Source organism: Cynocephalus volans, chromosome 15, assembly GCF_027409185.1.
Source record: "Cynocephalus volans isolate mCynVol1 chromosome 15, mCynVol1.pri, whole genome shotgun sequence".
In the NCBI taxonomy this organism is placed as follows: domain Eukaryota; kingdom Metazoa; phylum Chordata; class Mammalia; order Dermoptera; family Cynocephalidae; genus Cynocephalus; species Cynocephalus volans.
The window spans coordinates 9,221,469-9,248,914 of NC_084474.1; the positions used below are offsets into that span (position 1 = coordinate 9,221,469).

The 27,446-nt window shown below is 33.8% G+C and overlaps 1 protein-coding gene across 2 annotated transcripts in view; it reads left to right on the forward strand.

Annotated features, from left to right (window-relative positions):
• Window positions 1-27,446, forward strand: part of SNTG1 (syntrophin gamma 1) — a 359,598-nt gene that overhangs the window by 100,277 nt on the left and 231,875 nt on the right. For both annotated transcript variants that reach the window (XM_063079906.1, XM_063079907.1), the window contains exons 7-9: window positions 10,494-10,596; window positions 18,468-18,550; window positions 21,050-21,180. In XM_063079906.1, coding sequence (XP_062935976.1) covers window positions 10,494-10,596; window positions 18,468-18,550; window positions 21,050-21,180 — 317 coding nt within the window. The remainder of the gene's footprint in view (window positions 1-10,493; window positions 10,597-18,467; window positions 18,551-21,049; window positions 21,181-27,446) is intronic.

The following is a 27,446-nucleotide window of genomic DNA, read 5'->3' on the forward strand; positions in this document are numbered from 1 at the left end:
CCAGTGAGATAACTGTAGAAACTGGTGGAACCTTTTCTGGGACCTTCACATGCAGGGACAGCATTGCACAGGCTGTTGTATGTTTGATTGTATGTTCTGCCACAATAAGCAGGGAGATGACCCTGTAGAACTTCAGTGATGTCAGTACTATTAGCGGAGTGACTAGAAAACACACTGTTATGCCTGAGTTCCTTATACAATGCTACTTACATTTAAAAACCTTATGTCTTTTTGTCCTCTTTCAATTGATTGTAAGCACATGTCTTCCAACTATTTTGGTAGTCTCTAGGACTGCAGGAGTTTATCATCCTCTTTTCAACATTGCATATTCTGTGTTACTTCCCATGGCATTTTGAATACGATAAACATTCAATGTATGTTTGCTGAGTTGATTTAAATTCTATACTCATTGATCCCCCAAAATAATACGCACAAGTAACACACAGCTGCAATCTTATCAGTATATAGAGAAGGTACTTGCTCCATTTCATCTTGTTTTCTGTACCTAAGTGGGCTCTATCTTCTAGCTCCTTCTCAGAACTGGTGCATTGAAGTGGTTCTGTACAGCTGGACTCCATAAAGACACATGTGGAGGCTAATAGGTGCTGATGATTGTCTTGAAATTGCTATGAGTAATATGCATTTTAAGAAATTATTTGGAAGGAATGGAGAACTCACTTATACATGTAGTTTTAGTTGTCACTGCCATATGTTAGCTGTTATATTTGAGCAAGTCACTTGGCTTTTCAATGTTTTCAAAAACTTATCTTTTAAATAAAAGATGATAACTTTTGCCTTGTTCATATCACAGGCTTTATTTAATAAACTTAAGGTTGTATTGTACCTTGAGCACTTATAGTGACAATATAAGTCCTTAATTTTCATGATAGTTAGTACTTTTTGATGGTATCCATTTAAATAAATGTGAATTATGAAACATACAATTGAATGTAAAACTTCATGGAAACAAATTAACAAATCAGAAGAATGTATTAGTTAGATAATGTGGCCCAGTTTTCAGTAGAAAAAAATCGTTAGATTTGTTATATGTACAATATTTTGTTTATATTTTTATATTTTGTACAGGGTAGGTGATTCTTTGCTATTATTCAGCATACTTTTCGCATGTTGGTCTAGTTTTGTTTTTATGGTTTAAAATATAATCTATTACAAATATGATGCAAGAATCAGGTGGTTTTTCTTCCTGCATTTGTCCAGTACAAGAGTGAAATGGTAAACATTAAAGTCTTTGACCCTATCTATTGGCCTTAGCAAATCTTTGAACCAAGAAATTTTCTTTTGAGTTAATCCAAAAACATAGCTTTAAGGGTTAAATTAACAGTGGCCCTGTGTAAGAGTTGCTTATGGAAATTGAGACCAAAACAAATAAACAAATAAAAAACAATTGTTTTCATATCTATTTGCAAGAAGTCAGTAGTAACTCAGCTGAACTGAAAAGGCGAAACTGTAAAATTTACATTTATGAGCATAGCTATCTATGTATAACTTTACAGATATAAACAGAACCTATATGGATATAGGTCTGGGTTTGTAGTTCAGTTTGATATTTTCTTCTCACTCTTAGATTTTATATAAACTCCTCTGTAATTTCCTACCAGATTATTCTGTAGTATTTTTTTACATATAACTCTTTAATTCATTGAAATTAATTGTCAGTGGAGTTGTCTGTAATAGTGTCCTGTTTTATTCTTTTCTGAAAGAATAGCCAAATGTGCCTGCACCATTTATATCCAGCCCTTTATCTATTTATTTTTTTAAAAATGTATTTACTAAATAATATTATTATTATTTTTTTTACAATCTAAGATGTTGCAGAGCAATGGGGAGGGTCGGGGAGATGAACAAGGGAAGGGAAATAGAGTGGGAACAGGAGAAAGGAGGGGGAGTGTGGTTGAGGCCCGTGGTAGCACCCCCTCGTTCCAACAGGGGAGGCAAGGGGGCTTCCAGTGGTGGCTCGATAGTTGCTCTGTAACCAGCCTTTAAACAGTAAATTTAAAAATATTTTTATCATGTATTAAAAGTTCAAATAATGTAAGATCTATTGGAATTTCTATTCATGTCCTCTCATGTATATCAATATCAATATCAATATGAATATGTTATTCATTTGATTATATTACTTAACAGAATGTTCAGATATTAATAATGCCACTCCTTCTATCCCGTACTGCTGCTGCTTTTCAAGTATTTCTTGTATACTTGGAAGGATGTGTTAAAACCTCTTATTGACTTTATCAGAGGATTTCATCAAGCACACGGCACATCCTTGCAAGGGTTCATTTTGTTTTCTGTCCTTCAATAAGAATTTAAAATTTACTTCAAAATAATCTATGCCCATTAGTTAAATCCCTAAGGATTTTATTGAGATTTTATTTTCTAGGTTTTTACTATTTCTTTTGATGTTTACTGCTATCATAGGAAAAGGGCATTTGAGGTTATAATAATCTTATATGCTGCTAACTCAACACGTTACTTTTTAAATTTCAATTGGTATTTTAGTGAAGTTTATTAGTTTTTTTTTCTAACCTTACAATTATATTTTTAATAGATGTAATTTTATTTTTTAAATATTTGTAAAAGTAATTTCATTTTTTTATTTTACTATATTTCCTAGAAATTATAAAATATTGTTGAAAAATAGTGGGGTTTGTAGGCATCTTAATCTAACACCTGGTTTTAGCTGACATGATTTTATTATTTCAACATTTAGGATAATTTTTGCTGCTTTTTAAAATTCACTTTATTAAACTTACTCATTGAAAACTATTTAATGAAGGCTCTTTATTTAACAGTTGCCTTGCCTTCATGCAACACACATTTTGGAGGAGCAAGGACAGATATCAGCAGAACACACATTATGTAAGCACAGGCTGGGGTAGGCTGGGAGGTGCTAATATGCATGGAAAATGACAGGTAGAGCAGATAAGCAAAGGCACTGGTATGTGGGGAATTATTTTAAGTAGGTTGTTGAGGGAAGGGCTCCTTGGTATGATATTTGAGCAAAGAGTAGAAGGAGGCAAAGATGTTAGCCATGCAAATAGTGGCATTTAGGTAAAGAGCATGCTAGGCTCACGGACAGCCCAAAGTGGAGGAGCATGACAGGGATTTTCTCCTAGTCATACATTTCTTAGAGTTTTTAATCAGGAATTACTGCTCAATTTGATCAAACGTCCTTTCACAATCTTTAATAGAAGTTATATAGATTTGACAAAATTAATTATATTGATAATAAATTCCTGATATTTATCCAGGCTTGCAGTTTTTGAAATAAAGCTTACTTGGTCATAGCACAATTTTGTTTGTCACTTGCTGGATTCTATACACATACATATACAATACTACATTATAAATACAGTACTATCATATATATTCATATTAATAATGGTCTCTTGTTTCTTTTCTTCATACTATTTATGTCAGCCTTTATTTTTAATTTTCATTTTAATTTAATGAATCAATTAGACAACTTCAATCATTTCCTCCTGAAATAACATTTTTTAAGAATTAGATAAAACTCTGTTTTACTCTTCTATTCCTGATGCTTTTTTTAAAGTAGAGCTTTTAACCATTGTAAAATTTAATTTAACCTGCTTAATGGATCATAAACTAGTCAATTTATCTCATAACAATAAGAAAACAGAGAAAAATATTGCTTGAATTATTTAGGAAATCATTTTGGAATTAAAACAAATACTGAAATAGTATTTCTATAGCCATGTGAACTAGGTAACAATATATTTTACTTGTGTTAAAGTTTGACTTGGATAGGGTATGACTTTTCAGACACTTTTATAATGTAGAATCTTGTTTCAATGGGGTCTTCAAAAATTATGAAATTATTTTCAGTCACAATATTAAATATTATACTAAGATTTGATCAAGTGTTTTAACATTCTTGCCTCACTAAAGAAAATGGCTCCCATACTGAAATTCATTGATATATTATTATTATTACATTCTTACTAATAGAGATGAGATTTATTAGAGTTGAAAGTTGAATCTTTATTCTTAATTGTAACAAATATTTACCAAAATACCAAAATTACTGCACACTTGGGTGCCATTTTAGTCTGAAACTTTAGGAATTCTGAAATATTAAAGTTTTAATAGTTTCATATTTCAACATAAAAACCAGATAAACACTTTTTGTTGTGAATTTTTGTTTTAAAATGACATAAAATTTAGACTAGAAATGCCTATAGAAGCATTCCTATTACACTTCTTTATATATACTCATATAGGTATATATACACACACATATTTGCATATATATTTCTATATATGAAATGTTTTTACAAATGAAAATGCAGGAAAGATAATGAACTAAGTTAATAAATAAAATGCATCTTCAGGGATATTGCATTACCTTTCTTGTACTTATATGTCCACAATTATCCTAATTCCATCCCTAATTTGTTGTATTACTATCTCTTCCATCACTGTTCCACATCCTATGGTTGTAGCAATTCAAGGTAAAAGCTGATGTGTCCTTTTTTCTTTTGCATTGTTTCCTCTACATTTCAAATGGCATACGACCTCTCTCAGTTGATTTGCTCACTCCTTCCAAAGGTGATATGATAAGGTTGTCCTAGATACAGTTCTATACCCTAATTTCAAGTTGGATTATTTCTGCTATCCAATCCAACAGTACCCACTATTGTGAATATTTCAGATTTCTTCCTTGGTCAGATGTTTATCTCTCAAGAAGGCCCTATCTCCTGCCTGAAAACAGGCAACCACCATGACTTTGTGTGAAATCTGTAGGTATGAATGCATACACTTACACTAAAGCACAAACGGGCAGTGTGTTTCCTCACTCTGCCACCCCTGGAGACTCCTTTGTAAACCTAAATGTGTAAGCAGATACATGATGACAGAAGGACTCCCCAGCCCCAGTGTGAAAGCCTTTAAGTTACAGTTTCATCACTGACTGTCACCCAATAATACATGTAATAAGGTAAAGTCTTATTTTCGCCCAATTTATAAGCCACCTCATGACAATTATTCATTTATTTGTTGTCTGCATGAAGTAACTATTTTAAGATGAATATTAAAGCATGTTACAGTTGCCTAGATTAACCTAGTTATTTTGCCTGTAAAACAGCCTGTTTCAAAATCAGTCTTCAAAGTCATGTTTAAGATCCTTTTCAGCCCAGTTCCAGGATTTTAAGGACATAATTTACTTCACTTAACAGTTAGTGAAGTGGGATGAGCCAATGTTAAGGTAAAACTCTAGGTGGCTGTTTTCCATTTTCCTTGTCAGGCAGCAATGGAGCTCATCTTCCTCTCTCTAAGTCTTATTTGCTTGCCCCAATGTCATGGGAGGGTAGGGACTGTGATGCTCACAAGCTGGTCTCATGGCCCCAGTTGCCCCTGAAGGGGTGTGTGTGTGTGTGTTTCCTGACATGTGCTTAAAACATGCCCAAGCAAAGCAGCCAAGCAGCAGGGCCCTCTTTATATCAATTAAACACTGCTCTGGGCACTCTGGACTTCATATACCAGAGTGGTGGCAGGTAGCTAAATTCCTCTTTAGCTAAATTTCTTATATAAGACAGACTAGGCTTTAAGGGAGGAGAGAAAAGGGTGAAGAACAACAACAAAAAAAAGGTTTTATGAAGTTTCCTTCTTAGCAGATGAATGGAACTTAAGAACATTCAGTTCGTGAGCTGAGTTGTTAGATTTATGGTGGTTTAAATATTAGATTAAACTCATAAATATCATTTTAGCTCCATTTTCCTTTCCCATTTTTACTGATTGCCATCATATACCAACCTCAGTCCCTTTGCCCAGCTACTCACATAAGGCAGTGTGAAAGAATAACTCTGCTAACACTTTGTTTGTTTAAAATTCACATTTCATTTGAATCATAAACTCTGAATAAAAATGAAAAAGATAACTGAATTTGTTAATTCCAATTTCAAATTTTGCAAGAAGAATCTATTCATTATTATTCCTAATATAGAACCTGTATTTTCCAACCTGACAGTATCAGGCTGATGAAATATACATTCAGAGCATAGGAGGAAACGTGAAAAAAATTTAAAACACACTGTCTTTCTTAGGCAACCACATTGAACTTATACATGTCATATTTATTCCCAGATTTACACTTCAGATGTTGGTACTGTTATGTTTTTATTGTTTAACACTAGATATTATCTATTGTACACTTACTATCAAATATGAGTATTTAGATATTTTATTACACTGCTCCATATATTTCAATTCCTTGCAAATTCCCAATATTTATATAATACTGAGTATATCAGTATTAAGTGTGATAATATAATGTCAATGTCAATACATAAGCCAAGTTCATAAATTTATATTAAGGCAAAAAATGAAAGAAAAATTATTGGGACTTTTAGTTGGATTATCTTGAATCTATAGAAAAATAGAACAGAATTGATATCTTTATAATATTTTATCTAGCAATCCATGACATAAAATATCCTTCTATTTATTTAAAAATACATGTTATATTTGTTGGTATTAAACCCAAATCCACTGATCTTTATATATTAAATTTGTATCTATGCTATTGCCTACTAAGCTCTCTTAACTCAGCTGATAATGTCTTATATAATAATGTCTTTGGGTTCTTAAGGATTTTCTAATTTCAAAATCATGTAATATCAGGAAATGAGAGTTTTATTTCTTCTTTCAGTTCTTATGCATGCTATTTGTTCTTTTTTGCCTTATTGTACTAAGAACTGAAGAAAGATTAAGGAAAAAAGGGGATGGGGACATTTTTTCTTCATTTCTGATCTCAGGGAAAAAATATATCAATAAGTCACCATTAACAATGATGTCTGAGTTTTTTGTTCATACATTTTATAATTTTAAGAATAATCATTTATAGACTCCATTTTTAAAAATTTTTAATCAAATGTTTCTTGGCATCTATCAAAATGATTATATAATTTTCTACTTTTAACATGGTGACGTATATTGATTTTTTGGATTTTAAAAATTATTTTGTGTCTTTATAGCCAGTAATACTCAGCTAAAGTTAACATACAATAAACTGTACATATTTAGTGTACAGTATGATACATTTGGATATATGTATAAATCTATAAAATTACTAGAACAGACAAGATAGTAAAATACTTATTAACTACAAAAATTTTATCTTGTCCTTTTATATCTCTCCTTCCACCTTTTCTTTTTTTTTTTTTTTTTACTTCTTCCCACTCCCTAGACAACCACTAGTCTGCTTTCTGGCACTATTTGTTTGCATTTGCTACAATAAATTTTTGTCAGATTAACACAAAAATATCATATTTTTGGTGCTTTAATAAATACTGCTGTTGTCAAAATTAGAAATTCTGATTGCTAGTATACAGAAATGTAATTGTTATTTGTATGTTTGTCTTATATCCTGCAACCTTGCTAAGTACAACTACTATCATATTGCTTGTTAGTTCTTATTAGTAGCTTTTTTCTTTTTTTTTTTTCCTTTGGTAGATTCCACAGCATTGTCTATGTAAGCCATCAAGTCAACTGCAGATAAAGACACACTTTTGTTTTTTCCTTTCAAATCTTAATACATATTTTTTTTCTTCTATATTGCTGTGGCTAGTACCTTCATTAAAATGTAATGTTGACTAGAAGAGGTTAGTATGGATATTCCTTCCCTCCCCCCGCCCCAATACTTAGGGCCTTAAGGCCTTCAGTCTTTCACCATTTAGTATGATGTTACCTGTGAGTTTTTTATAAGTTCTCTGTCAGTTTGTGGAAATTCCCTTCTACTATTACTTTGCTCAGTGTGTTCATCAGAAATAGATTTTGGATTTTTTCAAATTATTTTTGATGAGTCAGTTTACATTTTTAATATGATTAATTATGCTAATTGACCTTTTAGTGCTAAATCAACCCCATACTTCTGGAATAAACTTCATTTGATCAAGAGGCATTGTCTTTTTTATGTATTCATGGATTTGATTTCTTAAAAAAAAAAAAAAAAGAATGCTCATATATGTCCTTTATCCTTGGCTGCTTTTAAGAGTTTTAAGAGTTTCTTTTTTTGTGTGTTGTTTTTAGTTTGCAAAATTTTAATCTTGGTATAGATTTCTTTGGCTGTATCCTTTTGGAGTTCCTCAGTTTCTTAAGTTGGTGGGCTGATGTCTATCACTCAGTTTGAGAAGTTTTCAGCCATTATTTGTTTCAATACTCTTTGAGCCCTACCCTTCTTTCTCCTCTTCTCTGTGACACAGATAATATAAACTTTATATATTTTGTAACTATCCTCTGTATTCTCTGTGTTCTTCAAACTGGGTTCATTCCATTGTTTGTACTTATCTTCATTAATTCTGTCCTCTCTCATCTCCACTGTTATTGAGCTAATCCAGAAAGTTTTTAATTTTTGTTATTGTATAATTTCCATTTGGATCTTTTTATAACTTGATAGTTCTTTGCTGAGATTTTGTAACTTTTCATGTAGCTCAAAAGAATTTGTAATTTCTTGTTGAAACATTTTTATTAAGGTTGTTTCAAAATCCTTGTCAGATAATTCTAATATGTGATTTATCTTGTTGATGTTAGTTGAATACCTTTTTTCTTTCCAATTGTGATTTTTCCAGGTACAACATGTGATTTTTATTATATCCTGCCCAGTTTTTCTATTATGTTTGATGACTCTGAGTCTTATTTAAGACTTTTTTTTTTTAATGCAGGAAATCACTATGTTTAGCACACAGGTTTGTGGGCTGTGGTTTCATTTACAACATATGCTTTAGAGCCTGTTTGGTGCTGCTTTGATCTGATTAATTTATTGCGTGTTGCTGGGGCTCCCATTGTTCCCTGCTGGTGTTGTTTGAAGAGATAAAAAGTGCTTTCCCAGATTGGACCCCGGCCGCCACTAATTAGATGAAGGAATGCTTTATCTAGTTGTGTCTGAGAGCCCTTCTGGGTCACTGTTTGTTGTGGAGGCTCACGTCCTGCCTGGGAAGGAGGTGGGATGATGGGGATGCTGAGGAGGGGTTACCCTTGTTGGGACTCTCCAGCACTGTGGTGTCTCAAGGTGGGAGAGGGTAGTCTCAGGCTCTTGAGGGCAAAGTGATTTCCCTCACTAGGCACTTATGATGAGATCCTCCTGCTAGTGTTCCTGGTCACATTGTGCCTCTGGGTGGGGAAGAGGATTTGCAGGCCCAGTGGGAAGGAGGATTTGCAGGCCCAGTGGGAAGGAGAGCTCTCTGCTCTACGCCCATTGTCACCAGGGTTTCTAATCAGTCCTCTTCAGCGGTTCTGTGAATTTGCCTGGTGTTGCAGAGACTCATTCAGTCCAGGGGTTGTGTGAGCCTAGCATGGTTGCCTTCTGTTTTTATGTTGGGAATCAGAAAATGCCAGGCCTGGTTGGTGTTTTTCTTTTGGGCAGGGGCATGTAGGACACCCAGCCTCTGAGACCCCTAATCAGTTCTCCTTTCTCTTTTCATCATTCAGAGTCCCTTTTTGGTTGTCTCCTGCATTTTTTTCAGTGTTTGTAGTTGTTCTTACTGGGGAGGAGCAAAGAGGTATGAGACTATGCTATCTCGTCAGGGCCAGAAGTCTTCTAAGTTGTTTTGATAGCCAATTCTTTAATGACTCAAGCTTGAACAATTCTTCTGTATATTTCATAAGAAGTTACATTTTCATATTTATTAACTGCTTCTTCACTATTCTTAATTCTCCCCTTAGTTTACATGAGTGTTTAAAATTATAAATACGTTTATATATTCTCCAGCTATGTTTGCTACCAAAAAATCCTCAGCTTCTTATTCTTTTTTTAAGTTTTTAAAATATTTTAAATTTACATCGCTTACATTGTTCTAGATATGATTTTGGGAGAAATTGAGATTATTTTAACTGGTAGAAGTAGACATACTAATTTTATAGTTTAAAAAGTGTTGAGAGTTATTAACAACAGATTCCATCATTATACCTAGTTTGCAAGGAAAAGAAAAGAAAATATTTAAAGGTGAAGTAGGACAGTAAAGCCTATTTATTTTTTAAGAAAGGGTTTAAGTGAATTGGTCCAATTTTATTTAATTTGAATTAGCACTCTGGTCAATATCTGCAGGATCATTTTTTCTTAGATCTCCAAAGCTTATCCTATTTAATGATGCATAGTAGATGCTTAATAAATATTTATTAAATTTCTAAGTACAGTGATTTCAACATTACATCTGTCTTTCAGTAGACTTTATGCTCCCTCATATTGCCTAGTATAGGCCATAAATTCAGGAAGACCTGGACAAGTGTGAACAGACGGTGCACAGTGTACATGGACAGGGGACCACAGAGTGGTGAGGGGAGGCAGGACACTGATGGCCGTATCACTGAAGCATCAGTTTACTCCCTCTGTCTTTCATAAAATGTTTCTGACCTTTAGGGAATAATGGGAAGTGGAAAAGACAACGAATAATTTCAAGGTTTTGTAATGGCATAAAGCTTAGTAAACATGATAAAAATTGCGTTCTTTTTATTCTTAGGTTCAGGTTCTTCGGAATGCTGGAGAAGAAGTGACGCTAACAGTGTCTTTTTTAAAAAGAGCACCTGCTTTCCTCAAACTCCCATTGAATGAAGACTGTGCATGTAAGCATTTATGAAGAATGAACAAAATGTTCACATCATCATATTCACTATGCAAACCATTATTTTCTGATAGTAAATTTGCTATCTGTTTTGAAAGTTAGCATTCCTGCCTGAATATAAACATTTTATATCAGAAAGTGCTCTACTAACCCTCATGAGAAGGGAGCAGATGTTATTTTTGTTTCAGAAAGTATTCACCACATTACCATTCTTTTCCAACCTGTAGCAGAAGTGTTATTTGTTTTAAACATGGGTGTCATATCAAATATCCTGTGCGCATTATGTATCTCCATTAAATTTCATTGAAAGTATTTGGTGAATACATTTTCTCAAATCAGACCATGATAAACAGTTGATCCTTATGTGGGGGTGCTGACCCCACATAGTCAAAAATCCACCTATAACTTTTGAATCCACCCAAACTTAAGTACTTAACTACTGTTCCAGTACACTATGCCCAAGTTGAAGCCAGGCCATGCTGTGCACCCCAAGCCCTGCAGGTGTAGGGCGTTGGGGGCACTGCATCTTTACTTAAAGTAGTTTACTACTAAACTACTTAACTACTTACTAGTAGCCTACTAATAGCATACTGTTAGGTAGTCCACTTAACTGTGTCAATATAATTTTTCCAATATACTTATTGAAAAAAATTCAGTTGTAGGTGGACCAGTGCAGTTCAAACCAAAGTTGTTCAAGGAGCCACTGTGCTCTGATTTGATTACTACGCTTGCCACACAAGATTTACACTGAAGCTGTCCTGATGAGAGTCAGAAGATTGAAGGGAGAATTTGCCTTGTGTGGAAATGTAATAATTTACACAAGACTTACTTAAAATTTCCTTATCAATTTTCCTTCCTTGCTCTTTGCTCTGAAATAAAATGTACATTATCTAATATTTTTGCTAAAAAAATTAAAAAGAATATGTTTTCTCTGAGGCATAATTTACATGCAATAAAGTACAAAGATCGTATTAGCATCATGCTCTAAGCAACTGAGCTAACCTGCCAGGTAAGTGCAAAGATCTTAAATGCAGTTGGATCAGTACTGAAAGGCACACATTTGCTTAATCCCTTTCAGTCATAGAACAGTTTTTCTGTGGCTCTTCCCAGTAAACAACAGCCCTGGAAACACCCTCTAACTTAATATCTCACCATCTATTATTATCAACATATATTATTTTGCCTCTTCTAGAACTTTATAAAATGGAACCATACTGCGTGTAATTTTTTGTGTCTGGCTTCTTTCATTATGAATAATTTCTTTCAGATTTACCTATGCTATATATTTCAGTAGTTTGTTCATTTATATTGCTGTGTAATATTTCATTGTATGAATATAATAAAGTTTGTTAATGCATTCTCCTGTTGTAGGTACCAGAGCTGTTTCCAGTATTTTGCTATTATAAATGATGCTGCTATAAACATTCTTGTACAGGGCTTTTGGCAGTTTTATAATTTTCTTTCACTACAGTAAATAAATACCTAGGAGTGGAATTCCTGAGTGACAGGAGAGATGTATAATTAACTTGTTAATAAATTGCCAAACATATTTCAAAAATGAAAATATTTTTTATTGTGGTAAATAATACATAACATAAAATTTAACATCTTAACCATTTTTAAGTGTATAGTATAGTAATGTTAACTATATGCACATGATTGTGCAATGGATCTTCAGAACTTTTTCATCCTGCAAAACTGAAACTCTGTATCCCTTAAACAACAATTAGCCATTTCTCCTGCTCCCAACTCCTGGCAAAAACCGTTCTATTTTCTGATTATAAGGGGTTAACTAATTTAGATACTTCATTAAAGTGAAATAATAAAATATTTATCTTTTTTGGGACTGGCTTATTTCACTTAGCATAATGTCCTTAAGGTTTATCCATGTTTTAGCATATCACAGAATTTCATTCCTTTATAATATTGAATAAAATTCCATTATATGTACATACCACATAAATTTTTTAATTTTTTGAGGGATATATTATATATTGTTTTATTTTTTAAATGTGTGTCCCTGCTGAATCTCAATTTTCTCAGTATAATGATACATTTTAGTGATTTTCTGGGATTTTTCCTCCTTCCAGCATATCACAGTTTTAAAATCCATTCATGAATCAATGAACATTTAAGCTGGTTCCACCTCTTGGCTATTGTAAATAATGCTGAAATGGACATGGTGTACAAATATCACTTCGTGATCCTGCTTTTTGTTACTTTGGATACATACCCGGAAGTGGGATTGCTGAATCATATGGTAATTCTATTGTGATGTTTTGCAAGAATGTCCCTACGTTTTCCATAGTGGCTGCACTATTGCACACTCCCAGCAACAGTGTCAAGAGTTTCAAATTTTTCATATCTTCATTGACACATTATTTTTGGGTTTATTTATTTATTTATTTGTTTATTTATTTATTTTGATAGTGGCCATCCTAATGATTGCGAGGTTATATTTCATCGTGGTTTTGATTTGCATTTCCCCGATGATTAGTGATGATGAACATCTTCTCATATGCTTGTTGGCCATTTGTACATCTTCTTTAAAGAAATGTCTATTCAAGTCTTTTGTCCATTTTTTAATTTAGTCATTGGACTTTTTTGTGTGTGTTTTTTGGTTTCCGAGGTTGTTGTTGAATTGTAGAAGTTCTGGATATTAACCCCTTATCAGACATATAGTTTGCAAATATATTCTCTCATTTCATAGGTTGCTCTCTCACTCACTATATTGATTGTTTTCTTTGCTGCACAGAATGTTTAATTCTTCTGTAATCCTATTTGTCTTTTCTTGTTTCTGTTGCCTGTGCTTTTGGTGTCATGTCAAGGAAATCATTCCCAAATCTAGTGTCATGAAGATTTTCCCTAAGTTTTCTTCTAGGAATTTTATAGCTTCAAGTCTAATGTTTAGGTCTTTAGTTTATTTTGAGTTAATTTTCATATATAGTGTAAGGTAAGGGTTCAATATTTATTTTTTCACAATTGGATATCCAGTTTTATCAACATAATTTGTTTAAAAGGCTATTCTTCTCCCATTGTGTAGGCCTGACACCTTGTTGAAGATCACTTGATAATGTGTTGAGAGTTAATTTCTGAATTCTCATTTTGTTGGTCTTTATGTCTGTCTTCATGCCAGTACCATACTTTCTTGATTACCATAGGTTTGTAATATATCTTGAGGTCAGAAAATGTAAAGTCTTCATCTTGGTTTTTGTTTGTTTGTTTATTCTCTCAAGATTGTTTTGGCTATTCAGAATTTTTTGTGGTTCAATATGAATTTTAGGTTTCTCTTTTTCTATTTCTGCAAGAATATACCATAGGGATTTTGATAGGAATTGCATTGAACCTGTAGATTGCATTGGCTAATATGAACATTTTAACAATAGTAATTCTTCCAATCCATAAACATGGGATGCTTTCCATTTGTTTGTATTGTCTGTAACTTTTCAACAATGTTTTTTACTTTTTGGTGTATGAGATTCTTTCCTCCTTGATTTAGATTATTCCTAAGTATATTATTCTTTTTGATGCTATTGTAAATGGGATTGTTTCCTTAATTTTTGTTTTTGGTTGTTAATTGTGATTAGATAGAATCACAACTCATTTTTGTCTGTATTTTTTCTATTCTGCAACTTTACTGAATTTGTTTATTAGTTCTAAAAGTTTTTTTGTGGACTCTTTAGGATTTTCTACATATAAGCTCATGCCATCTGTAAACAGATATAATTTTACTTCTTCCTTTATAACTTGGATATTTTTATTTCTTTTTCTTCCTTAATTGCTCTGGCTAGGACTTCCAGTACTATGCTGACTAGAAGAGCTGAGAGTGGGCATCCTTGCCTTGTTCTTGATCTTAGAGAGAAAGTTTTTAGGTTTCCATCACTGAGAATGATAGTAGCTGTGGGCTTTTCATATCTCTTCTTTATCATGTTGAGGTAATTTCCTTTTATTTCTAGTTTGTTGAATTTATTTTTTTTAATCATGAAAGGGTGATGAATAATGTTAAATTGTTGTTTTCTGCATCAATTGAGATGATTATGTGTTCTGTTTTTTTTTTTTATTCAGTTAGCATGGTGTATTACATGGATTTATTTTCCTATGTTGAAACATCGTTGCATTCCAGGAATAATTCACACTCAGTCATGGTCCTTTTAATGTAATGCTGACCTTGTTTCGTAATGTTCCCTGCTTTTCAGTTTTTTGGAAAAGTTTTTTTTTTTTTTTTTTTTTTAATTGTGTTAATAATTTTTTAAATGTTTGGTAGAGTTTTCCAGTGCAGCCATCTTGTCCTGGGCCTCCTTTTTGGGAGGTGTTTGGTGACTGATTTAACCTACTTACTAGTTACATGTCTATTCACATTATTTATTTCTTCATGATTCAGTATTGATAGGTTGCATATTTTCAGAAGTTTATCAATTTATTCTAGGTTATCTGGTTTATTGGCATATAATTGTCCATACTACTATCTTACCCTTTTTATTTTTGTGTCATCAGTTATAATGTCTGCTCTTTCATTTCTGGTTTTTATTTGAGTGTTCTCTTTTTATTTCTTCGTCCAGCTAAGATTTGTCAATATTATTGATCTTTTCAATAAAATAGCTCTTAGTTTAGTTGATTTTCACTTTTCTATTTTGTTTATTTCTGCTCTAATCTTTATTATTTCCTTCCTTCTACTAAGTTGAGTTTAGTTTGTTCTTTTTCTAGTTCCTTGAGGTGTGCAGTTAGATTGTTAACTTGAGGTCTTTCTTTTTATATATACTACTTTAAAATACAAGTGTTTATTGATAAAAACTTCTTTATTTGTAATTCTTTTCCTGCATCCCATAGTTATGATATGTTGTGTTTTATTTTCATTTGTCTCAGGATATTTTTAAAATTCTCCTGAGATTTTTTTCTTTGACTGATTAGTTGTTCAAAAGTATCTTGTTTAATTCCCACATATTTGTGAATTTTCCAGTTATCCTTCTGTTATTGATTTCTAATTTCATTCCTTTGTGGTCATAAAAAAGTACTTGGATGATTTTAATCTTAAATTTGTAAAGATTTGTTTTATGACCTAACTTGTAAACTATCTGGTAGAATATTCTGTGTACACATGAGAAGAATGTGTACTGTGCTACTGATGGGTGGAATGTACTGTATGTGTGTTTTAGGTCAAATTGGTCTATAATTTTGTTCAAGTCCTCTGTTTCTTTATGTTTCTTCTGTCTAGCTGCTCTATCCATTACTGAAAGTTGGTTACTTAAATCTCCTACTATTACTGTATTATTATCTATCTATCCCTTTAGTTCCATCAATTCTTTAAGACATATTTTGGTGTTTTCAATGGAGAATTATTGAACATCTTTCATTAAATTTATTTTTATGCATTACATGTTTTTATTCTATTGTTAATAATATTCTAAAATTTCATTTTTCAGTTGTCTATTGCTAACACACAAAAATACAATTTATTCTTATATGTTGACATATACTACAACATAGCTTAATTTTCTTATTAATTTTACATCCTTTAAGTTTTTCTACATATACAATTATGTCTTCTACAAATAATGTTTTACTTCTTCCTTTCCAATCTTTATTAATATAATTACTTTTTCTTGTCTATTGCAATGGTTAGGACCTTTTGAAAAATGTTTAATAAAATCTTGAGAGCAGCCATTCTCTTCTTGCTTCTGATGTTTTGGAAGAAAAATTCAGGCTTTTATCATTAATTATGGTATTAGCTATGAGTACTCACAGATGTCCTTTATTGGGATGAGGAAGTGCCTCCTGTACCTAGGATACTAAAGGCTTTAAAACAAAAAACAAAAAAAGTCAATGTTGAATTGCCTCACAGACTTTTTTGTATGTCTCTTGAGATACCATATATATATGTATTTTCTTTTTTTTTAGTCTGTTGATATAGTGAGTTTTTAAAAACTGGTGCTGAATGTCAAACCAAGCTTGCATTCCTAGGATAAACAGCACTTTGTCATGAAGTGATATAATATTTTTTTGTATATAGTTGAATTCAATTTGCTAATATATGGTTGACTTCTTTCTTTCTTACCTGTGTTCATGAGGGAACATCCATTTGCATTTTCTCATAATGTTTAGTGGAGTTTTAGTATGAGGTTTACTATTTCTTAATAAAAATTGTGGAGTGGCAGTTATTTATTTATTTCCAGAAAAAAATCTGTTTAATAATGATAGTGTCTCTTTCTTAAATGACTGAACAAATTTACCAGAGAAGCAATCTGAGCCTAGAATTATTATAATTATTTTTTGGTACGAATTAAATCTCTCCTTTGATCTCTCTTTCTTCTTTTGCATGTTTTGGTTAGATTTTTTTTAAAAACATATTTGTCCATTTCAGCTAACTTATTAATTAATTTGCTTAAAGTTATCCATTATATCCTTTTATTATTCCCTTTAATATCTGTCAGCTATCAGTATTGACCCCTCTTTCATTCCTGATATTGGTAACTTGTATTTTCTTTCTTTCCCTCTAGATTATTTTTGATATGGGTTTATGTATTTTGTTAATCTTCCCAAGGAACTCATTATTGTCTTGGTTAATTTTCTTTATTACTTTCTGTTTTCTGCTTTGTTTTTTTCTATCTTTATTTTTTATTATTTTCTGTCTTATATTTACTTTGATTTAATTTGTTCTTTCATTCCTATTTTAAGATACAAGCATAGATCCTTGAGTTTACACCTACACACCTACCTTCTTTTTGTGTATACTTTAAAATATTTAAGTTTTGCTCAAATGACTGATTAAGATTCATTCACAGAATTTGATATGCTGTGTTTTCATTTTATTCAGTTCAAAATGAATATGTTTTAATGTATTATGTATACGTATTAAAAATATTGTTTCAGAAGAGGAAGTGGTGATGAAATTTACAAGAAAAAGTAGCTAAAACATAGTGTGAAATCCTCAAGGTTTAGAGAGCGGAAAACTGTGTCCAGGCAAGAAATCCTTTGATCCCATTCTTCGCACCAGAAAAACTGTAAAATTTTAGAGTGATAAAAGACGAGAACGAAATCGTTCATTTTTTGAGTACATTGGTTACTATGTTGGGATTGTTACCTATGACCTGTGATGTTTGAAGTTAAGTATAATATTTCAAATAATAATTGGGAGGCAATTACATTGACAGGTCATGTTTATCAACATTTGCAGCTCCAAAAAATAATTACTTTATAAAAAGCAAGGAATCAGAAATCGAGAAATATGAATTCCAGTTCTGACTGTATTCCTTACTAAATTGTGAAATCTTGGAAAATTAAAAATCTTTAAGGTACACATTGCTCATCTTTAAAAAATAAATATGATAGTGTTCTCATAAGGGCTAACATAAAGTTTCATCATTGCAGTTTTGCAGAATTAGATAGCTTCAATGCACGTACTTGAATACATACCAAGAGCACTTATAAAGACAAAGCTAATACAAGCATTTTACATCATGGAAAATTATGGTTTCTAAAGATTGGATTTGCCAGTAGGTTGAAACATGACATGAAATGAAACTTTGTAGACAGACAAAATCTTGCACTCTTATAAGTATAGCTTATAAATGAAGGCTACTTTGAATAATAATACAAAACAATACTATTTATAAGGTTGTATATCTCCCTTTACAATGCTTTACTTTTTCTGAAATCAAAGATATCTATTTATGTGTCTTTTATACTGCCCCAATATCTGTAGTCACTCAGCTTACTTGCAAAACTCTCACTCTGATATAAGAGAAATAAAGTTTTACTTTATTATATGATGTATTTGATATTATTGAGTATACTCACAAGTTTAATGTGGAATATGTCAGTCTAGAATGGTATGGAAATCTAACCAGTGGAATGTTGGAATTTTGTCTCCTGCAGGTGCCCCAAGTGACCAGAGCAGTGGTACCTCCTCTCCCCTTTGTGACAGTGGCTTACATCTCAACTACCATCCCAACAACACAGTAAGATGGCCCAGGCATATTCATAGCAATAAGGAGATAACACAAAGAAAACTCAAGAAAAATAATGTATACTTATAGTTTGTGAAAACTGCTATCACATCTGATTTATCTGTTAGATATTAAATCCTTGGTTGCTTCATCATTTAAGTATTATGATAAGCCAGGAAGTAAAAAGTAGGTCTGTTACTGTTTTATGCCATTTTTTTCCTCTCAGGTCTTTTGCATTAAGTCTTTTGTAAGCTATAGAAGCTTTCATCTTGGAAATGTCATGCATAACATCATATGATCATTCTAGAACATTGCATATTATATGTAATTTTATACTCAATGATTTGACATGATTTTTATTATTTTTCTTTTGAAATTATTTAGCTAAAAATAATAAAATTGCCATTTGTTCATATTTCTTAGCAATCTTTTTGCACATCAGGGTATTACTGCAAAGTGAAAAAATCTAAAGTACACAGTACATTAAAATGTAACAAATGCTAAACTATACATGTAGTTAATAAAAGTTAAAATCAACATGTTTTATAGACAAAATAAAACTTTAATTTTAATTTTTCTTTTGTATTTTGGAGTAAATAGATTTGTTATTTTGTAAATATTTTTGAAATTTCTTGTACTTCACCTTTCAAAATACACATTCTTTTTTATTTTATTTTTTTGTCTTTTTCGTGACCAGCACTCAGCCAGTGAGTGCACTGGCCATTCCTATACAGGATCCGAACCCGCAACGGGAGCGATGCTGTGCTCCCAGCGCTGCACTCTCCCGAGTGCGCCACGGGGTCGGCCCTCAAAATACACATGCTACAGACAAAGCAATTCTCTCTGGTTACATTTAGATCTATCAATTATCCTCTGTGCTTGCAAGCAGGAAGAGCAGCAGAGTTGACTTCAGCAGAATTTTATTTTTCTATTCCACATATTAGGATATACAAGCCATGTAGCTTCTTCTGACTTGTATGATTGATCCTCTGTTCAAAATTCTTGACCAATTGTGGCATGTTACTTCAAAGTGCTACTTTTGAACATCTTCAGGTGCGAATGGCCTTCATCATACCTAATTACACTGTATTATTCTGTAGCTGAGTGCCTCAGTTCCCCAAGTTTTCTACTGATTTTTTTCTCATAAAGAGGAACATTTGGTAAGGCCAAACGTTATCTCTACAAATGTAAGGATGTTTTCAAAACCAACAACACCTGGATATATTTTATCTGTCCTTCTTAATATTACTTGCCATGGAAATAATTGTCACACAATTTAAAACATTAAAAACATTAATCTTCAGAAGATGGCAAGATCTGAGTAACTTAAAACATTGATTTCCTAAGAAGAAAACATATGTACTATAAATATTTTGTGCTCCCACCAGTTCCCCTCTCAGTCCTGCAGACTTCCACCAGCTGCTTTACCTCTCACTCTTGCAGTTGCTTTGCTCACCTCCTTTCCTTTCAACCTGGATGCCTTTGGAACTCTCAATGTCCTTGCATTTCCCTGCCCCTCACTGGCGCACTGACCCCGGCTGCTGTGAGTGGCTGTTGCCAGGTTCACAGCTGACTCCTCTTGTAAAGAGCACTTCACCTAGCGTCTGAGTTTCCTGTCCCCACTGCATGTGGGCCTTGGTGATTGGGGACACGTGCAGGTCCCTGCAGGGCCTCAGCACAGCTGACATGGGTGGAGCCCTCCTTCAGGTGGCTGCAGTGCTGGCTGCCACGTCCACGTCTTCCCTAGAGCCTCACAGGATTCTCCTGAGAATTTTGTCTCTACAAGTCACTCACACAAGAATCTCCATCAACATTAAGTGAAAAGCTCACATTTTATTTAGATATATCTTTTCTCTGCATATGAGAAAAAAACTTATGACAAAACTTTTAAAATGTGTAATTTTAAACCAGTACTAGTTGCCTTGCATGATATTTTAAAAAGTAAGAAAGCATAAACCTTCTAAAAATACGAAGTTAAAACAATGAGCAAAGATTTCCTTGAGCCTGTTTTGAATGTTGTTTTCTAGGAATATTGCAGGAATGTTCACTCTACTCAAAAATGTTTGCAAGTAGCTGATCAATCACTAGCACTTGTAATGGTGATTAGCACTTAGCAGCTACTCAGGAAATACTGGCTAGTAGAATGAACTACTGCTTGCTTTTGTTTTTGTCACTGGTCCATTGCAGTTACAGTTTTGCCCTATTTTTCCCATTCTTGAATGAATTCACATGTCACACTCATTCTTTTCTATCTTCTTAATGTTTTCAATAGCATTCTTCATCCCAACGGTGCCTTCCTCACCTTCTTGCAGAATCTGATTAGTAAAGAAGTTAATAAATATAGTTTTAGTGTCAATGAGTATGGATGTCTTCTAATGATATTCGATAAAAGTCTTTTGATCATTTAGGGGGAAAAAAATCCCTTAAATGGAAAGGGTTTGCGGCATAGAAATTCAATGCACTGAAGGGGGGAAAAAAAACCCCAAGTCTGCGTGTGTGTGTTTTTCTCAGGACACGCTGTCGTGCTCCTCGTGGCCCGCGTCCCCAGGTCTGCGCTGGGAGAAGCGATGGAGCGACCTGCGGCTCATCCCGCTGCTGCACTCCCGCTGCTCGCAGTACGTGCCCGGGACAGACGCCAGCCGGTGAGTGCACGTGCGGGGCGCTGACGTTTCCTTGATTGGAAGAGTCCTGTGGTCAAACTTTGAACGTCACATGCCTTATGATCCTTATTTTCTGCATGTTTCTGATAGGAAAAAGAAGAGCCACGAAAGAACAGAACAACACTGTTAAACGTTTATTAGTCTGGTAACAAAAACACAAGTTAAAACCCCGACTCTAGTACTAATTTATTGTAATGAATTCAATGTCTGTAATACGTATAGTTTTGTTTTCTTTGTTTGTTCTTGCGGTTGGAGGGTGAGGGATCCAAACCCTTGACCTTGGTGTCACAACACCACGCTCGAACCTACTGAGCTAACCCGCCAGCCCAGTAAGGATAGTGTTACTGGGTTTTTATATTTCTTGTTTTTATGTTTTTTTTTGTTTGTTTTTTTCTCAAAGAATTGTGAGATTTATTTTCACACAGTTACTTATAATATTCTCATTTCATCTTTTTAAATAAGTGTAGGGTCGCTAGTATTGTCCTCCTTTTCATTCCTGAAATTTGCCCCCCACCCCCCTTTGTTTTTCTTGGCCACTCTTGCTAAGGGGTTGTAAATACTAATTTTTTCAGAGGACTAATTTTGGGCTTTGTTGATTGTTTCATTGTATGTATGTATTTTTTTTTTTTTTTTTTTTTTTGGCATGTATTTTAGAGTTTTAATGCACATACAATTTTCAAATAATAATAAGCCTATTAAGTTTCAACAAATATGAACTTTAAGAATTGTTATTTGAACCTCAGTCTCAGATGAAATTTTTCTAAGAATGAATTTTCTCTCCAACTGCTTTATGTCATTGCTGATTTTTTTTTTTTTTTTTTTTTTTTTTTTTTTTAAATTTTATTTTGTCGATATACATTGTAGCTGATTAATGCTCCCCATCACCAAAACCTCCCTCCCTTCTCCCTCCCCCCTCCCCCCCAACAATGTCCTTTCTGTTTGCTTGTTGTATCAACTTCAAATAATTGTTGTTGTTATATCTTCTTCCCCCCCCCCCCCCGGTTTGTGTGTGTGTGTGTGTATGTGTGTGTGTGTGAATTTATATATTAATTTTTAGCTCCCTCCAATAAGTGAGAACATGTGGTGTTTCTCTTTCTGTGCCTGACTTGTTTCACTTAATATAATTCTCTCAAGGTCCATCCATGTTGTTGCAAATGGCAGTATTTCATTCGTTTTTATAGCTGAGTAGTATTCCATTGTGTAGATGTACCACATTTTCCGTATCCACTCATCTGATGATGGGCATTTGGGCTGGTTCCAACTCTTGGCTATTGTAAAGAGTGCTGCGATGAACATTGGGGAACAGGTATACCTTCGACTTGATGATTTCCATTCCTCTGGGTATATTCCCAGCAGTGGGATGGCTGGGTCGTATGGTAGATCTATTTGCAATTGTTTAAGGAACCTCCATACCATTTTCCATAGAGGCTGCACCATTTTGCAGTCCCACCAACAATGTATGAGAGTTCCTTTTTCTCCGCAGCCTCGCCAGCATTTATCGTTCATAGTCTTTTGGATTTTAGCCATCCTAACTGGGGTTAGATGGTATCTCAATGTGGTTTTTATTTGCATTTCCCGGATGCTGAGTGATGTTGAGCATCTTTTCATATGTCTGTTGGCCATTTGGATATCTTCCTTAGAGAAATGCCTACTTAGCTCTTTTGCCCATTTTTTAATTGGGTTGCTTGTTTTCTTCTTGTAAAGTTGTTTGAGTTCCTTATATATTCTGGATATTAATCCTTTGTCAGATGTATATTTTGCAAATATTTTCTCCCACTCTGTTGGTTGTCTTTTAACTCTTTTAATTGTTTCTTTTGCTGTGCAGAAGCTTTTTAGTTTGATATAATCCCATTTGTTTATTTTTCCTTTGGTTGCCCGTGCTTTTGGGGTCGTATTCATGAAGTCTGTGCCCAGTCCTATTTCCTGAAGTGTTTCCCCTATGTTTTCTTTAAGAAGTTTTATTGTCTCAGGGTGTATATTTAAATCCTTAATCCATTTTGAGTTGATTTTAGTATACGGTGAGAGGTATGGATCTAGTTTCATTCTCCTGCATATCGATATCCAGTTTTCCCAGCACCACTTGCTGAAGAGGCAGTCCCTTCCCCAGTGAATAGGCTTGGTGCCTTTGTCAAAGATCAGATGGCAGTAAGTGTGTGGGTTGATTTCTGGATTCTCTATTCTATTCCATTGGTCAGTGTGTCTGTTTTTATGCCAGTACCATACTGTTTTGGTTATTATAGCTTTGTAGTATAGCTTAAAGTCAGGTAGTGTTATGCCTCCAGCTTTATTTTTTTTGCTGAGCATTGCTTTGGCTATTCGTGGTCTTTTATTGTTCCATATAAATGTCTGAATAGTTTTTTCCATTTCTGAGAAAAATGTCTTTGGAATTTTGATGGGGATTGCATTGAATTTGTATATCACTTTGGGTAGTATGGACATTTTCACTATGTTGATTCTTCCAATCCAAGAGCATGGAATATCTTTCCATCTTCTTGTATCCTCTCTAATTTCTCTCAGCAGTGGTTTGTAGTTCTCATTATAGAGATTTTTCACCTCCTTGGTTAACTCAATTCCTAAGTATTTTATTTTTTTGGTGGCTATTGTAAATGGGCAGGCTTTCTTGATTTCTCCTTCTGCATGTTCACTATTGGAGAAAATAAATGCTACTGATTTTTGTGTGTTGATTTTGTATCCTGCTACTGTGCTGAAATCATTTATCAATTCCAACAGTTTTTTTGTAGAGGTTTTAGGCTGTTCGATATATAGGATCATGTCATCTGCAAACAGGGACAGTTTGACTTCATCTTTTCCAATCTGGATGCCCTTTATTTCCTTCTCTTCTCTGATTGCTCTGGCTAGTACTTCCAACACTATGTTGAATAGGAGTGGTGAGAGTGGGCATCCTTGTCTAGTGCCTGTTCTTAAAGGAAAAGCTTTCAGCTTTTCCCCATTCAGGATGATATTGGCAGTGGGTTTGGCATATATGGCTTTAATTATGTTGAGATACTTTCCCTCTATACCTAACTTATAGAGGGTCTTTGTCATGAATGAGTGCTGAACTTTATCAAATGCTTTTTCAGCGTCTATAGAGATGATCATATGGTCCTTGTGTTTGAGTTTATTAATATGGTGTATCACATTTATTGATTTGCGTATGTTGAACCAACCTTGCATCCCTGGGATGAATCCCACTTGATCGTGATGAATAATTTTTCGTATGTGTTGCTGTATTCTGATTGCTAGTATTTTAGTGAGGATTTTTGCATCTATATTCATCAAGGATATCGGCCTGTAGTTTTCTTTTTTGGTTATATCTTTACCTGGTTTTGGTATCAGGATGATGTTTGCTTCATAGAATGAGTTTGGGAGATTTGCGTCCGTTTCAATCTTTTGGAATAGTTTGTAAAGAATCGGTGTCAATTCCTCTTTGAATGTTTGGTAAAATTCTGCTGTGAATCCATCTGGTCCTGGGCTTTTCTTTGTTGGGAGCCTTCTGATAACAGCTTCAATCTCCTTTATTGTTATTGGTCTGTTCAAATTTTCTACGTCTTCATGGTTCAGTTTTGGGAGCTTGTGTGTGTCCAGAAATTTATCCATTTCCTCCAGATTTTCAAATTTGTTGGCGTATAGTTGTTTATAGTAGTCTCGAATGATTCCTTGTATTTCAGATGAATCAGTTGTAATATCGCCTTTTTCATTTCTAATTTTTGTTATTTGAGTCTTCTCTCTTCTTTTTTTTGTTAGCCAAGCTAATGGTTTGTCAATTTTATTTATCTTTTCAAAAAACCAACTTTTTGATTCGTTGATCTTTTGAATTGTTTTTTGGTTTTCAATTTCATTCAGTTCTGCTCTGATCTTAATGATTTCTTTCCGTCTGCTAACTTTAGGATTGGATTGTTCTTGTTTTTCTAGTTCTTTAAGGTGAAGTGTTAGGTTGTTCACTTGCCATCTTTCCATTCTTCTGAAGTGAGCATTTAATGCAATAAATTTTCCCCTCAATACTGCTTTTGCAGTATCCCACAGGTTTTGGTATGATGTATCATTGTTTTCATTAGTTTCAATAAACTTTTTGATTTCCTGCTTGATTTCTTCTTGGACCCATATGTCATTAAGTAGAATGCTGTTTAATTTCCATGTGTTTGTATAATTTCCAGAGTTTTGTTTGTTATTAATTTCTAGTTTTAATCCATTGTGGTCTGAGAAGATACATGGGATAATTCCAATTTTTTTGAATTTATTGAGACTTGATTTGTGACCTAATATGTGATCTATCCTGGAGAATGATCCATGTGCTGATGAGAAGAATGAATATTCTGAGGTTGTTGGGTGGAATGTTCTGTAGATATCTGCCAATTCCAATTGGTCTAGAGTCTTGTTTAGATCTTGTGTTTCTCTACTGATTCTTTGCCTAGATGATCTGTCTAATATTGACAGTGGAGTGTTCAGGTCCCCTGCTATTATGGTATTAGTGTCTATTTCCTTCTTTAGGTCTAATAGAGTTTGTTTTATAAATCTGGCTGCTCCAACATTGGGTGCGTACATATTTATGATTGTTATGTCTTCTTGATGGATCAGTCCTTTTATCATTAAGTAGTGTCCCTCATTGTCTCTTTTTATGGTTTTTAGTTTAAAGTCTATTTTGTCAGATATAAGAATAGCCACTCCAGCTCGTTTTTCTTTTCTGTTTGCATGGTAAATCTTTTTCCATCCTTTCACTCTTAGTCTGTGTGAATCTTTATGGGTGAGGTGGGTCTCTTGTAGGCAGCATATAGTTGGGTCCTGCTTTTTGATCCAGTCAGCCAGTCTGTGTCTTTTAATTGGGGAATTTAAGCCTTTAACATTAAGAGTTGTTATTGAAAGGTGTTGATTTATTCCTAGCATTTTATTGGTTGTTTGGTTGTCTTAGGTGTCTTTTGTTCCTTGCTTTCTGATTTACTGTTTGGTTTCTTTGTTTGTTGGTTCCTTAGGTTGTAGATAGTGTTTTTGTTAGCTTGTTTTCTCTTCATGAATGCCATTTTTATTGTACTAGCGGGTTTTGATTTTTCTTGGGTTTTTATGGCAGTGGTAGTTATTTTTCAGGAACCAAACCCAGTACTCCCTTGAGGATTTCTTGTAAGGGTGGTCTTGTGGTAGTGAACTCCCGCAGTTTTTGTTTGTCTGAGAAATATACTATTTGCCCCTCATTTCGGAAGGATAGCCTTGCAGGGTAGAGTATTCTTGGCTGGCAATCTTTGTCTTTTAGTATTTTGAAAATATCATCCCATTCCTTTCTAGCTTTTAGGGTTTGTGATGAAAAGTCTGATGTTAACCTGATTGGGGCTCCCTTATAGGTGATTTGACGCTTCTCTCTTGCAGCTTTTAAGATTCTCTCTTTGTCTCTGAGTTTTGCCAATTTGACTATGACATGTCTTGGAGAAGGCCTTTTTGGGTTGAATACGTTTGGAGATCGTTGAGCTTCCTGGATCTGAAGATCAGTGATTTTTCCTATACCTGGGAAGTTTTCTGCCACTATTTTGTTGAATATGTTTTCAATGGAATCTCCATTTTCCTCCCCTTCTGGAATACCCATGACTCGGATATTTGAGCGCTTGAGGTTGTCTGATATCTCTCTCAGATTTTCTTCCATGTCCTTGATTCTTTTCTCTTTCTTTTTGTCTGCTTGTGTTATTTCAAACAGCCCATCTTCAAGTTCAGAGGTTCTCTCTTCAACTTCGACAAGCCTGCTGGTTAAACTCTCCGTTGTGTTTTTTATTTCGCTGAATAATTTCTTCAGTTCAGCAAGTTCTGCTACATTTTTTTTCAGGAAATTGATTTCCTTGTATATTTCCTCTTTCAGATCCTGTATACTTTTCCTCATTTCATCATGATGTCTAGCTGAGTTTTCTTGTATCTCATTCAGTTTCCTTAGAATTATCACTCGAAATTCCTTGTCAGTTATTTCAAGGGCTTCTTGTTCTATAGGATCTAGAATATGAGATTTATTAACTTTTGGTGGTGTACTTTCTTGATTTTTTGTATTTCTGGTGTCTTTTTTTTGGTGTTTATTCATTGTGGCAGGGGGTTTCACAGTCCACCGGTTTAAGACTAATGACTAACTAGGATGTTGCTGTGGTTGCCAATTTGGTATGGCTCCCGCCGTGACTGCTCAGTTGGCCTCTAGTGTCTTGTGTGTGTGGTTGCCTCGGGTCTTGGGCTTCTCCGGGGAGCCACCTTTCTGGTCAGCTTGTACTCTGCTGGGCTGGTGGATC